General features: G+C 53.1%; 2 protein-coding genes across 3 annotated transcripts in view; both read right to left on the reverse strand.

The window, feature by feature from the left end:
* The window catches only part of B3GAT2 (beta-1,3-glucuronyltransferase 2), a 76,809-nt gene extending 75,185 nt beyond the window's left edge, over positions 1-1,624 (reverse strand). For both annotated transcript variants that reach the window (XM_024132950.2, XM_055087650.1), the window contains exon 1: positions 1,034-1,624. In XM_024132950.2, coding sequence (XP_023988718.1) covers positions 1,034-1,624 — 591 coding nt within the window. The remainder of the gene's footprint in view (positions 1-1,033) is intronic.
* A 1,223-nt stretch (positions 1,625-2,847) lies between these two features.
* On the reverse strand, positions 2,848-3,765 carry LOC112067400 (galactosylgalactosylxylosylprotein 3-beta-glucuronosyltransferase 2-like). The gene has a single exon (XM_055087396.1). It carries the CDS (start codon positions 3,763-3,765, stop codon positions 2,848-2,850), a length of 918 nt encoding a protein of 305 aa, XP_054943371.1.
* Positions 3,766-15,089: the final 11,324 nt, after the last annotated feature.

Below are 15,089 nucleotides of genomic sequence, written 5' to 3' on the forward strand. Positions count from 1 at the left end.
GATTTTTTTTTTTTGCTATATTTGTGGAGGAGGAACAAGAAAAGTGAAAACGACGCAATCCAGCCTCATTTGCAGAACGCTCGCGCGTGCGCACACACTCAGGCGGCAATATACCAGCCTCAAGAACTAACACCTGTTCTAACCGGGTGCTTGATGGCTTTGTGCACCTGTAGCCTCCAAGGGAAACTGTGCCATCGCAGCAGCAGCAGGCCGGGCTGCGCCAAGGACCTCATGGCGGGCACCAGGATACTATGGCCCGGTGCCAGAGTGTCCAAAGAGGGTCCTAGAGAAGGGTAAGGAAAAGGAAACGGGCAGTCCAGCTGATACCTCGGACTGCAGAGAGACAGAACCACAGGGCAGGGCAGTCTCAACTCAGTTGCCAGAGGGCTTCCTTTTAAAGGAGGTCATCTTTCGAGTCAGAAAGGGCCTTTGCGGGGTGCGGGAAGAGATGCAAGGAGGACCCCTTAGAAGTCAGGGTTTTCTCTAGTAACCATTTCCGTGCCGGCGGACTGTACGAGAGAAATGTGTCTCTGGGCTGATTTTTCGTTTCCTTCTCCACCGTCCTCCCGATATGGTTCTAGACTCAGAATCACACCTGTGTGCGCGGAACGGCCTCGGAGACCACCCGCCCCCAGTGCGCTGGGTCCCTCCCCGGTCTCTCCTGCAGCCCGGCCCCACGGAGCTCCATCCTCAGGCCGGACAGAGCCCAGTTCCTAGAAATCATCCCCGCGCCTCACACCTGCGCCACCGCCTCGTCCCAATCGTGGGGCCGGTGTGTGTGTGTGTCTGGGAGGGGGGGCAGCAAAGCCCCCGCCAGACTCCCTCCCGGAGTCACAGTGGTCCTCCCACCCCCTCCACCCCCGGGGCCAGCGGCGGGGCTGCGGAGCTCTGCGCCCGGAGTCCCGAGTGCGCGCCCGGGTAGGTGAGCACTGCCCAGCGCAGCGGCGGGAGGACCGGCACGCGGGGGCCCCGGCCCCCCCCGCCCCCACCCCACACCCCACCCCACACCCCGGCGGGGCGCGCCGGCCGCTACCTCCTGGAAGAGCTCGAGACTGTAGGTGTTGTCGTCGTCGGCGAAGAAGAGCACGCCGGGCTGCGCGCGCTGGTGCCCGTGCCTCTGGCGCAGCCAGGCCAAGCCGGCGTTGCGCTGCTCGGTGGCGCGCGGCAGCCCGGGCCGCTTGTAGCGCCGCGGCGTGGGCACGTACAGGTGCGTGCTGGGCAGCCCCGCGCGCGCCAGGAAGCGGCTCACCAGCTCGCTGCGCGCCGCCGCGTCCTCCACCAGGATCCAGTGCAGCTGCGCCACCTGGCGGAACGTGTTAGCCAGGCGTGTCAGCTCGGCCTTCTGCACCGGGCGGCTGTAGGTGGGCGTGATGGCATAGATGGTGGGCTGCGGCGGCTCGGGCGGCGGCGGCCGCCGCGACTCGTTGCGCTGCTCCCGGCCGCGCCCCGGGCCGGCCCGGCGGAGCGGGAGGCGGGCGCCCCCGCGGCCCCCGGCGTAGGGCGAGAAGTAGGGGCGCGGGGTGAGCGGGGGCGCGGGCCTACGCGTGTCCACGTCGAGCATGATGATGACGATCAGGATCCAGGGCAGGAGGATGAAGAAGCGGCTGAAGAGCACCGACTTCATGGTGCGCCCTCCCCCGGCCTCTCGGGCGCCCCGGGCCGGGGCGAGCCGGGGGACCCCAGCGCGCAGTTTGGACGGCGGAGGCGGCGGCGGCGCCCGCGCTCAGGAAGCCGCGGCCCGCGCGCTCTCCACGGGGTGGGTAGCGGGGCGCTGCGGGGGCGCGGAGCCGGGCCTGGGGGATTCGCGCAGGTGCCGAGGAGCTCGGGCTCCAGGGCGGGCGGGCGGGCGGCGATGCCCCTACTCCGGGGAGTCGGCGGGAAGCGAGACTCGGTCCAGCCGCGCGCTGCCGGCCCCGGAGTTACGCCGAGCGCCGGGAAGGCGGCGATCCCGCCGCGCTCTTTCCGAAGAGTGGGACCTGGGAGCCGTCCCGCGGCGCTGCGGGAAAAGGGACTCCAGCCGCGGGCCCCCGGCAGCGCCTCGGGGCACCTTCGAGGGCGGGGGGCGGGCGCCGAGGGCTCTCCTTCGTCACACCCCAGCCCCGGCGGCGAGGACCGAGGGCGACGCCGGGGATGCCGTGCGCCCCGCTCTGCTCGCGCGCCGCAGCGGAAGCCTGCACTCCGACCCCTCGCTCCGCTCTGCTCTTCGGAGAGCCTCTCCCGGCTCCGGCAGCAAGATCCCAAACCCAGGAAAGAAAGAAAAAGCGAGGGGCGGGGGCGCTGCGGACTCCAGCGTCCTCCCAGGGCTCCTGTGGGGAGACAGCAGCGCTGCTACTGGCGGAGAGGGGCTGCGAGGGGGAGGCGGGGAGGGGGCCCGGCCAGCCGGCTCCGGAGGCTGCTGCTGCACCGCCGGTGGGGAGCGGGAGGAGGGTCCCCCCCCCCGGCGCCACGGCCTCGGGCAGGGATGGCTGCTCGCTCGCCCGTCTCCGCGCGCTCTGAGCTTTCTGAAACGCTACGGGGTCTTTGGAGACCAGCCAGGAAAACCCAGGCACGTGCGGAAAACTCGGGAGACCTCGGGTGGAGAGTGAGAGGCGGGAGAGGGCGAAGGATGCCTTCTCTGGCGCCTGGCCGCGGGGTTCGTGTGCTGGGGGTGGACCGCACAGCGCCGACCGAAAGCGCTTTCACCCAAAGGCAGACATCAACAGAAGCCCCGGGAGACGGAGGGGTGCCTACACGGGTGCTTGGCTTGTGAGATAGCCCGGAAGAAAGAGTCCATCGGAACGTTTGCTGCCTGACTGCAGTTAGATCATTGCGGGAAAATTCCTCAAACTCCAGCCGAGGACGTGGAACTTACTTTCCTTCCTTAATCTGGAGTCCCATTTCCTCACGGTTGGCTGCCATCAGAATCATTCCGTTTGACCCGCCCAACGATCCTGTGGAGAAGGCCTGGGGAGTGGAATCACCTCGTTTTCTGGATGAGGAAGCTCCGAGGCTGGTGGCGTTGGCCCAGAGGAAACGGGACGCGGATGCCCCGAGTCTAGCCAGTGGCTTCTTCTCTGCGCGGCCTGCAGAAGCCTCTCCCGACACAGCCCGCGCAGCGGCCGGAGGACCGGCACGCGGGGGCCCCGGCCCCCCCCGCCCCCACCCCACCCCCCGGCGGGGCGCGCCGGCCGCTACCTCCTGGAAGAGCTCGAGACTGTAGGTGTTGTCGTCGTCGGCGAAGAAGAGCACGCCGGGCTGCGCGCGCTGGTGCCCGTGCCTCTGGCGCAGCCAGGCCAAGCCGGCGTTGCGCTGCTCGGTGGCGCGCGGCAGCCCGGGCCGCTTGTAGCGCCGCGGCGTGGGCACGTGCAGGTGCGTGCTGGGCAGCCCCGCGCGCGCCAGGAAGCGGCTCACCAGCTCGCTGCGCGCCGCCGCGTCCTCCACCAGGATCCAGTGCAGCTGCGCCACCTGGCGGAACGTGTTAGCCAGGCGTGTCAGCTCGGCCTTCTGCACCGGGCGGCTGTAGGTGGGCGTGATGGCATAGATGGTGGGCTGCGGCGGCTCGGGCGGCGGCGGCCGCCGCGACTCGTTGCGCTGCTCCCGGCCGCGCCCCGGGCCGGCCCGGCGGAGCGGGAGGCGGGCGCCCCCGCGGCCCCCGGCGTAGGGCGAGAAGTAGGGGCGCGGGGTGAGCGGGGGCGCGGGCCTACGCGTGTCCACGTCGAGCATGATGATGACGATCAGGATCCAGGGCAGGAGGATGAAGAAGCGGCTGAAGAGCACCGACTTCATGGTGCGCCCTCCCCCGGCCTCTCGGGCGCCCCGGGCCGGGGCGAGCCGGGGGACCCCAGCGCGCAGTTTGGACGGCGGAGGCGGCGGCGGCGCCCGCGCTCAGGAAGCCGCGGCCCGCGCGCTCTCCACGGGGTGGGTAGCGGGGCGCTGCGGGGGCGCGGAGCCGGGCCTGGGGGATTCGCGCAGGTGCCGAGGAGCTCGGGCTCCAGGGCGGGCGGGCGGGCGGCGATGCCCCTACTCCGGGGAGTCGGCGGGAAGCGAGACTCGGTCCAGCCGCGCGCTGCCGGCCCCGGAGTTACGCCGAGCGCCGGGAAGGCGGCGATCCCGCCGCGCTCTTTCCGAAGAGTGGGACCTGGGAGCCGTCCCGCGGCGCTGCGGGAAAAGGGACTCCAGCCGCGGGCCCCCGGCAGCGCCTCGGGGCACCTTCGAGGGCGGGGGGCGGGCGCCGAGGGCTCTCCTTCGTCACACCCCAGCCCCGGCGGCGAGGACCGAGGGCGACGCCGGGGATGCCGTGCGCCCCGCTCTGCTCGCGCGCCGCAGCGGAAGCCTGCACTCCGACCCCTCGCTCCGCTCTGCTCTTCGGAGAGCCTCTCCCGGCTCCGGCAGCAAGATCCCAAACCCAGGAAAGAAAGAAAAAGCGAGGGGCGGGGGCGCTGCGGACTCCAGCGTCCTCCCAGGGCTCCTGTGGGGAGACAGCAGCGCTGCTACTGGCGGAGAGGGGCTGCGAGGGGGAGGCGGGGAGGGGGCCCGGCCAGCCGGCTCCGGAGGCTGCTGCTGCACCGCCGGTGGGGAGCGGGAGGAGGGTCCCCCCCCCCGGCGCCACGGCCTCGGGCAGGGATGGCTGCTCGCTCGCCCGTCTCCGCGCGCTCTGAGCTTTCTGAAACGCTACGGGGTCTTTGGAGACCAGCCAGGAAAACCCAGGCACGTGCGGAAAACTCGGGAGACCTCGGGTGGAGAGTGAGAGGCGGGAGAGGGCGAAGGATGCCTTCTCTGGCGCCTGGCCGCGGGGTTCGTGTGCTGGGGGTGGACCGCACAGCGCCGACCGAAAGCGCTTTCACCCAAAGGCAGACATCAACAGAAGCCCCGGGAGACGGAGGGGTGCCTACACGGGTGCTTGGCTTGTGAGATAGCCCGGAAGAAAGAGTCCATCGGAACGTTTGCTGCCTGACTGCAGTTAGATCATTGCGGGAAAATTCCTCAAACTCCAGCCGAGGACGTGGAACTTACTTTCCTTCCTTAATCTGGAGTCCCATTTCCTCACGGTTGGCTGCCATCAGAATCATTCCGTTTGACCCGCCCAACGATCCTGTGGAGAAGGCCTGGGGAGTGGAATCACCTCGTTTTCTGGATGAGGAAGCTCCGAGGCTGGTGGCGTTGGCCCAGAGGAAACGGGACGCGGATGCCCCGAGTCTAGCCAGTGGCTTCTTCTCTGCGCGGCCTGCAGAAGCCTCTCCCGACACAGCCCCGGCGGGCGGGCCGGCCCCCCTGGATGTAAGCCTGGTGTACTCGAAACCAAACGGAGCGCACGGTGACGTGCGGGAACCATGACAGTGCCTGGAAGACACGAGTAAACGTAGGCGCTTGGTTTGGATTTGCTCTGTCTAGCGTACCCACTGGCTAAGTCCCTGGCTGTCTGTGATGGACGGGGATGAAAGAAGACGGACCTCGCTTCGTAGTCACGTCCCGGGGAGGGGCTCGCACGCAGAACAGCAGGAAAGCCTTTCCCCCCAGACTATGATAAATAATTTCTGAGCCCATCTTCCAATGGCTGTCTGTCTTCCTCAGGCTCGTTCACAAGTAAATGCGGGCGATCGCGCTCTGAGTGTGCGCGCGGAGAGCGCTCTGGGGCGGAGGCCCCTCTGTCCGGAGGTTCTGACGCTCCTGGTTTTCTCAGAACCAGGGATCTGGTTCTGCCCTGCCCCGGATGCTCTGGCTGTTCCCACCTGTCCTCAGGCCCTGGCGCGTCCGTGAATTTCCCTAACTTCCCGCCCAGAGTCTGAAGCCTGAGAGTGAAATGTATCGATCTAACCGCGCCCGCCACCCTCGCAAGGGCTAACCTTCTCTTCCACTTGCCGGTATCACCTACAGCTCATACTTGACATCGGCGGATCAGTGCCTCCAAGACATAGGACACAATGAGTCCGTCAGACCCCTTCCCATGTTCGCGGATAGCTTAACGGGCCTGTGAAAATGGCACAACCTCGGGAAAACGCGTCCTGGTCAGGCCCCGCGGGGTGTGAAGGTCAGCATGCTGGGGGAGGGGAGGGGATTCAGTGGAGGCTTTTCTCAAACACTGGAAAGCAGCACACACACCTGCCCACCCTGCAAAGATTACTGAAGTCTCTTTCGGCCTGTTGGATTTTTTTTTTTAATGTAGTTGAAGAGAAATGCCCCGTGTGTTACCTGTAGTGAAGTTGGAGTGGTTACAGAATTGTTCTTAAAATCGTCACTAACCTTCGTTAGTAGGGACCTCTTGGTCATTCCCTGTGTACCGTAAAACATATTTCCTAATTGCTTCTTTTCCAGCAACCAGGACTGTTCAGGGATGAGACGCTTTCAAAATCAATCAAATTTTGGAATTTATTTTGGGATTTTCCCTGCGGCCCAGGATTCACAGGCGTCATACAACACAGCGCTTACCTAGCACACCCACATCCAGGAGGTCCGGGCATCTTTTCTATTATCCTTAGTCAGCATTTGCACCCAGGTTTATCTCATCCAGTCATCTGTTGGGAGCATCATGTTTCTTGGAGTCAGGTAGAACAGGGTTTGATCCCCAGCTGGGCTGCTTGGGCAACTTTAGAAAGTCAATGAGCTTTTCAGAGCCTGTTTCCTCATCTGGAACATGGACTTAATAAAACGTGCTCTGTCGAAATCTTGTAAGGATTAAATAGGACACGTTAGGTAAAGTGTTTTGCAGAGGAGCTGGCATTATGCAGCAGTCAGTCAATGAATGGTATTTAAACACAGGTTAACACTTCCTCAAAGGAACGTCTCACCCCAGGGGATCTGTGTGATCCTCAGGACAATGCCTCGAAATAAGACTCACACCTGTGGAGAAGGTGTTGGTGTGTGTGGTAGAGTCTTCCTGAGGTGGGGTAGGGACCGGAAGAAAGAGGAAATCAATTTTCTCCAAATACAGGGTACCCCTTGTCACACAATATGGGTGACATGATTCCAAGTGACATTAATTTCAAACAACTGAATATGCCACATTGTTCTACATTCAGTGCCTCAAAAATGGGGACCCATATCTTTCATGATCAAATCCAAGCAGAGATATAAAAATTATTAAGAATGTCCATTTGAAGCCCCAAACCAGGGTAAGACATTTTCGAGTGCAAAAATGTATCATGCTTTAAAAAGAGAGAATTATCAGGTGCTAGAATGGAAACAGCTTCTTTACATGGAAGCAGGAAGAAAATGTCATTTTTCTGAAGCATAATCACTGGTAGCTGTAGTCCTTTTCCATATTTGTTTACAATCTTCTTACATGAAACAACTTAAACGTGATCTGCAGCTGATAATGAAGGTTGGTGAAAGTCAACAGAGTAATTAAAATGATTACCTAACTTCAGAGCTGCTGTATATCCTCTTGGTGTTTATTTTCATCTAATCTCTCTAATTATTTGTGTAACAAAGTAAGCATTGCTTCTTCTGTACTAATGAAGCCTTAGAGTGCTGGCATCAGCTACTGTGTTTCAGCATTCAGCTGCTGTTCTCAAATAAACAAAGGTTAAAAAAAAAACACCTCATCTGGGGAGTTAACAAAAAACATATTGCATAATCATTAAATATTTGCATTTTGCCTCGGTGAGTAATATGCAACTGTTACTTCGGCAGCAGAAAGATTGCAGCCCGATTAGTGCTCTGTATAGAACTGATCCTATTTGACATTTGAGCCTGGGGTTCTGCTAGTGTGACTAAATCAACCTTCACGTGAGCATTTTGGAACTTCCTTGATATTCTTAGTCAAGTGAGAAGGAGATCAAGAAAAAAAGCTGTACACAATTAGGTATTTGTAAATATCTGTATAATATTATGGGTATGCAAATCAGGTTGTAAGAAGAATCAGCTAACTCATGTGGGAATAATAATGTAATGGGGACGGTATTGATAATCAATACCCACCTGTGTGTGAACATAAATATTTTCTGATAAAATATCAGATACAATTATGTGAAAGAATGATGTCAAAATAAATAATTCGAATAGTCCCAAATTCCAGGGATACATGACAGTTTCATTGATCACTGTCAGAAAAATGACATCCAAACCACAAATTAAATGGCTCATTTGGTTAATTTATTTTCATGCATCTGGATCCTTTTCAAATATCAACTTTGGCCTAGAATTGTTCTAAATTTTAGAACAATTAAAATTCCTAAATTCTAAAATTCCTTAAAATTGTAGACATTTGCAGCTATTACGTACAAAATATGACATTAGAAGTAGTTTGTCAGTAAAACTCTATTTTTGTAGGATGGGTTGGGATCAAGTTTATTCAGTAAAAGTGGTTTTTTCGAAAATTAGAAATTGGCAGTTTATCCTAACAATTTTATTGAAAAATAATTTCATTTAGTTTGAATAATAGCGGAAGATAGAACATGCCAGTGTCCAGTGTTCCTCCTTTTCTCTTTGTTAATGAATTAGGATGCACAAAAGAACAATAAAACATACATAAGGCATATTAGCATCCTTTATATCTTTTTCCCTCACTATCTTAAGTACTGGCATTTACGTTAAAATGGTAATTTGTTAGGAATAGGATTTTACCGTAAAACTACATAATCTACCTTTCACAGTTGTCATGAGAATCAAAAGAAATAATGCAGGTGAAAAATATGTTAAACACTGTAAGGTCATTTATACATGCAAAATACAATGAAACAAGATTGGCCATGAGTTGATAATTGTTGAAGCTAGGATATTACACATGGCAGTTCCTAATATTATTGGACCTATTTATACATGTTTCAAATTTTCCATAATTAAAGGTTAAACTACATAAGTGATTATGTACTACTGTTTGTTTACCAAGATGGGACTGCTGGACCCAGAAGCTGGGTGGGTAGATTATCCCATATCTCATGGAATCAGTCTCTTGGTCCAGAGACTAGGTTAGTCAGTTAAACAGTTAAGTCCTATTTCAGGAGGCAATGGTGTAGGTGGAAGTTGTGAGGTGGGGATATCTAAATTAGGCCTTAATATAGTACGAGTAACACTCATTTAATAAGGGGCGTGTCTATGGAAATAAAAGAAAAAGGTTAATGATTAGAACAAACTATAAACTGAATTTTTGAGTCCAGAGGGCAGTCAGTCGAGAAGATTTTTAGAGGTTGGGCTTGAAGCATCTTTAGATGGTAGACTGAGGATAGGTAGTGGCAATCTAATATATATATATATATAATTTTTTTTATTTTTTATTTTTTTTGGTAATTTGACTATCTCTGGTGATGCCATCAGGTGATATGTATCATGGTGGAATTTCTGAGGGGCCTACAGCCAGCATGAAGGTTGTCTATACATGATCTGTTGTGATTTCCTTGGTTTCTTCTTCTTTGTATCAAGTCGTCCAGCTTCAGCTTGCTGGGATTCAGGAAAAGGGCAGCTTTAGTTTTTAGTGACGTTAGGTCAAGAGGGTGGGAGAAAAATTAGAAATATTAATTATTGACGAAATGCACAAAATGGCAGGAACGAGATTATGAAGAGGAGAAAAATCCCCGTCAGTGAACATGGCACTGTTCAACAGCCACGCGGGTGTGTCACAGCTTTCACTGAAACAGAATTTTCCCTAGACAGTGACCCCCATTTTTACCAAAGATAATCGAAGGAAGATGAGTTTGTTTGTAAAACAAGTCTACTCTCATGAAAATTGGCTCGATTATTTACATAAGTACAACAAGAATAGTGATTTATCATATAGGCCTTTTTAAAGTCTGCTTTGCTGTAACTTTTAAGAAGGAATTTCAGGAGAGTGGCAGAGATTGCAGAGTAGAAAGACCCTGAGCTCACCTCCTCTCAGGAGCACAGCAAAATCACAACTATCTATAGAACAACCATCAGTGAAAAAGACTGGATGGAACCTACCAGAAAAGATCTTCTACAACTAAATACATAAAGAAGGAAACACAACGAGACAGTTAGGAGGGGGCGGACTCACAATATAATCAAGTCCCATACCCCCAGGTGGGTGACCCACAAACTGGAGAATAATTATATTGCAGAGCTTCTCCCACAGGAGTGAGAATTCTGAGCCTCACGTCAGGCTCCCCAACACAGGGGTCCAGCACCAGGAAGAGGAGCCACAGAGCACTTGGCTTTGAAGGCCAGCAGAACTTAGTTTTGGAAGCCCCACAGGACTGGGGGAAATAGACTTCACTCTTAAAAATGCCACACACAACATCTCACACACACCAAGACCCAGGGCAAAAGCAGTAATTCAACAGGAGCCTGGGCCAGACCTACCTGCTAGTCTTGGAGAGTCTCCTGGAGAGGCAGGGGGTGGCTGTAGCTCACCCTGGGGACACAGACCCTGGTGGGAGCCATATTGGGGAACATTCTACTGCATGAACACTACTGCTGGCAGCTGTCATCTTGGCTCATTATTGCCAAGGCTTAACCCCACCTAACAGCCTGTAAGCTCCAGTGCTGGGATGCCTCAGGCCAAACAACTATCTGGACAGAGACACAGCCCCACCCTTCAGATGCCTAAATACTTCCTGAACCCACAGCCCCTAGACTTGGCCCTGCTTCCCAGAGGGCCAGGACCCAGCTCCACCCACCAGTGGGCAGGCACCAGCCTCTCCCACCAGGAAGCCTGCACAAATCTCTAGACCAGCTTCACCCCAGAGTGGGCAGACACCGACACAAGAAAATTACAGTTCCACAGTCTGTAGAGCCAGCCTTCCCACAGCAGACCAGACCCTACACTGGGACCAGCTGGGCTCTGGCCCTGCCCCGTAGCAGGTCAATGCATGCTTTGGGACACCAAACACCCCATACTCAACTGTGTTAGGAACCCCCCCACCTCCACCCAAAGATCTGAAATGAGCTCTGGGATCTGTGAGCCCTGCAGCCAGACTCCAGGAACCAGCTCTGCCTGCCAGGAGTCCAGCACTAACCCCAGGATCTGGCTTCACCCACCAGTGGTTGGGCAACAGCTCCAGAGTCTTTGGGACCCTTCCTCTGCCCACCAGTGAACTCACACTAGTCCAGGGGCTCTGAGGGTTCTGCAGCCAGCAGGCTCATGACTAGGACCCACTAAACAGCAGCATCTGCACAAGGCAGGGCCTGGCAACCAACTGGGCTAGGGGCCAACCTAGCCTGCTAGGTCACCCACATAGTCAGCCCTCCACACAGAAGAACACATTCAGCCCTCTTAGGGGGAACCCCTAGAGCATATAGCTCAGGTGATGAGAGGGGAGTTCACTGCTGGGATGGATAGGATGTCTCCTACAGAGGGCAACTTCTCCAAGGTTGACAAACGTAATCTAATCTCCCACATACGCAAACATACAAATAGCTACTTAGACAAAATAAGGTGGCCGAGGAATATGTTCTAGATGAGGAACAAGATAAAACCCCAGAAAAAGAACTAAATGAAGTGAAGATAGGCAACCTACCCAAGAAAGATTTCAGAGTAATGATCATAAAATTGATCAAAAAACTTGGGAGAGAATGGTTGCACAGAGCAAGAAATTACAAGTTTTAAACAAAGAATTAGAAAATCTCACGTCAGGCTCCCCAACACAGGGGTCCAGCACCAGGAAGAGGAGCCACAGAGCACTTGGCTTTGAAGGCCAGCAGAACTTAGTTTTGGAAGCCCCACAGGACTGGGGGAAATAGACTTCACTCTTAAAAATGCCACACACAACATCTCACACACACCAAGACCCAGGGCAAAAGCAGTAATTCAACAGGAGCCTGGGCCAGACCTACCTGCTAGTCTTGGAGAGTCTCCTGGAGAGGCAAGGGGTGGCTGTAGCTCACCCTGGGGACACAGACCCTGGTGGGAGCCATATTGGGGAACATTCTACTGCATGAACACTACTGCTGGCAGCTGTCATCTTGGCTCATTATTGCCAAGGCTTAACCCCACCTAACAGCCTGTAAGCTCCAGTGCTGGGATGCCTCAGGCCAAACAACTATCTGGACAGAGACACAGCCCCACCCTTCAGATGCCTAAATACTTCCTGAACCCACAGCCCCTAGACTTGGCCCTGCTTCCCAGAGGGCCAGGACCCAGCTCCACCCACCAGTGGGCAGGCACCAGCCTCTCCCACCAGGAAGCCTGCACAAATCTCTAGACCAGCTTCACCCCAGAGTGGGCAGACACCGACACAAGAAAATTACAGTTCCACAGTCTGTAGAGCCAGCCTTCCCACAGCAGACCAGACCCTACACTGGGACCAGCTGGGCTCTGGCCCTGCCCCGTAGCAGGTCAATGCATGCTTTGGGACACCAAACACCCCATACTCAACTGTGTTAGGAACCCCCCCACCTCCACCCAAAGATCTGAAATGAGCTCTGGGATCTGTGAGCCCTGCAGCCAGACTCCAGGAACCAGCTCTGCCTGCCAGGAGTCCAGCACTAACCCCAGGATCTGGCTTCACCCACCAGTGGTTGGGCAACAGCTCCAGAGTCTTTGGGACCCTTCCTCTGCCCACCAGTGAACTCACACTAGTCCAGGGGCTCTGAGGGTTCTGCAGCCAGCAGGCTCATGACTAGGACCCACTAAACAGCAGCATCTGCACAAGGCAGGGCCTGGCAACCAACTGGGCTAGGGGCCAACCTAGCCTGCTAGGTCACCCACATAGTCAGCCCTCCACACAGAAGAACACATTCAGCCCTCTTAGGGGGAACCCCTAGAGCATATAGCTCAGGTGATGAGAGGGGAGTTCACTGCTGGGATGGATAGGATGTCTCCTACAGAGGGCAACTTCTCCAAGGTTGACAAACGTAATCTAATCTCCCACATACGCAAACATACAAATAGCTACTTAGACAAAATAAGGTGGCCGAGGAATATGTTCTAGATGAGGAACAAGATAAAACCCCAGAAAAAGAACTAAATGAAGTGAAGATAGGCAACCTACCCAAGAAAGATTTCAGAGTAATGATCATAAAATTGATCAAAAAACTTGGGAGAGAATGGTTGCACAGAGCAAGAAATTACAAGTTTTAAACAAAGAATTAGAAAATATAAAGAACAACCAAACAGAGATGAAGAATACAATAACTGAAATGAAAACTATACAGAAGGAATCAACAGTAAACTTAATGAGTCAGAAGAATGGACCAGGTTCCTTAAAAAACTAAAAATAGAACTACCATATGACCCCGCAATCCCACTACTGGGCATATACCCTGAGAAAACTATAATTCAAAAAGACACATGTACCACAATGTTTATTGCAGCTCTATTTACAATAGCCAGGACATGGAAGCAACCTAACTGTCCATCGACAGATGAATGGATAAAGATGTGGCACATATATACAATGGAATATTACTCAGCCATAAAAGGAATGAAATTGAGTTATTTTTAATGAGGTGGATGGACCTAGAGTCTGTCATACAGAGTGAAGTCAGAAAGAGAAAAACAAATACTGTATGCTAATGCACATATATGGAATCTAAAAAAAACGGTACTGATGAACCTAGTGGCAGGGCAGGAATAAAGACGCAGATGTAGAGAACGGACTTGAGGACACAGTGGGTGTAGGGTAAGCTGGGATGAAGTGAGAGAGTGGCATGGACATATATACACTACCAAATGTAAAATGGATGGCTAGTGGGAAGCTGCTACATAGCACAGGGAGATCAGCTCGAAGCTTTGTGACCACGTAGAGGGGTGGGATACGGAGGGTGGGAGGGAGATGCAAGAGGGAGGGGCTATGGAGATATATGTATACATATAGCTGATTCACTTTGTTGTACAGCAGAAACTAACACAACATTGTAAAGCAATTATACTCCTATGTGTATATATATATGTATATATATACACACATATATATACATATATATATATATATATATATACATATATATATATACCCAATGGATCAGTGAGCTGGAAGACAGAGTAGTGGAAATCACTGCTGCTGAACAGGAAAAAGAATGAAAAGAAATGGGACACCATCAAGCACACTAATATTAATGTTATAAGGATCCCAGAAGAAGAGAGAGAGAAAGGGCCTGAGAAAATATTTGAAGGGATAATAGCTGAGAACTTCACTAACCTGAGAAAGGAAACAGTCACCCAAGTCCAGGAAGCACAGATAGTTCCACACAGGATTAACCTGCAGAGGAACACACCAAGACACATTGTAATCAAAATGACAAAAATTAAAGATAGACTATTAAAAGCAGCAAGGGAAAAGCAACAAATAACACACAAGGAAACTCCCATAAGGATATCAGCTGATTTTTTAGCAGAAATGCTGCAGGACAGAAGGGAGTGGAATGATATATTTAAAGTGATGAAAGGGAAAAAACTACAGCCAAGAATGCTCTACCTAGCAAGGCTCTCTCCTTCAGATTTGATGGAGAAATGAAAAGATTTACAGACAAGCAAAAGTTAAGAGTCTAGCACTGCCAAACCAACTTTACAACAAATGTTAAATGAACTTCTCTAGGAAAAAGAAAAGGCCAAAACTAGAGACAAGAAAATTGAAAAATGTAAAAGCTCACTGTTAAAGACAAACATACAGTAAAGGTAGGAAATCATCCACACACAAAGATAATAGGGAGGTTAAAAGACAAAAGTTGTAAAAGCAACTGTATCCACAATAAGCACTTAAGGGAGACACAAAACAATGATATGTAAAATATGATATCAAAACAGTAATATTGAGGAGAGGAGAGTACAAATGCAGGGTTTTAAAAATGCATTTGAAATGAAGAGATCAGGAACTTAAAACAATCAACTATATAAACAGATTGTGATACAAAAGCCTCATGGTAACGGCAAACCAAAAATCTATAACAGATATACAGACAAAAAAGGAAAAGGAATCAAAACATAGCACTAAAGACAGTCATCAAATCACAAGAGGAGAGAACAAAAAAAGAAGAAGTGGGGTGGGAAAACCTGCAAAAACAAATCCAAAACAATAAATAAAATGGCATTAAGAACATACCTATTGGGCTTCCCTGGTGGCACAGTGGTTGCGTGTCCGCCTGCCGACGCAGGGGAACTGGGTTCGCGCCCCGGTCTGGGAAGATCCCACGTGCCGCGGAGCGGCTGGGCCCGTGAGCCATGGCCAATGAGCCTGCGCGTCCGGCGCCTGTGCTCCGCAACGGGAGAGGCCGCAACG

The sequence above is a fragment of the Physeter macrocephalus genome, chromosome 10 (genome assembly GCF_002837175.3).
Source record: "Physeter macrocephalus isolate SW-GA chromosome 10, ASM283717v5, whole genome shotgun sequence".
NCBI classification, from domain to species: domain Eukaryota; kingdom Metazoa; phylum Chordata; class Mammalia; order Artiodactyla; family Physeteridae; genus Physeter; species Physeter macrocephalus.

Coding starts and splice junctions, on each gene's coding strand:
- LOC112067400 (XM_055087396.1), bottom strand. CDS start 3,765: ATGAAGTCGGTGCTCTTCAGCCGCTTCTTCATCCTCCTGCCCTGGATC.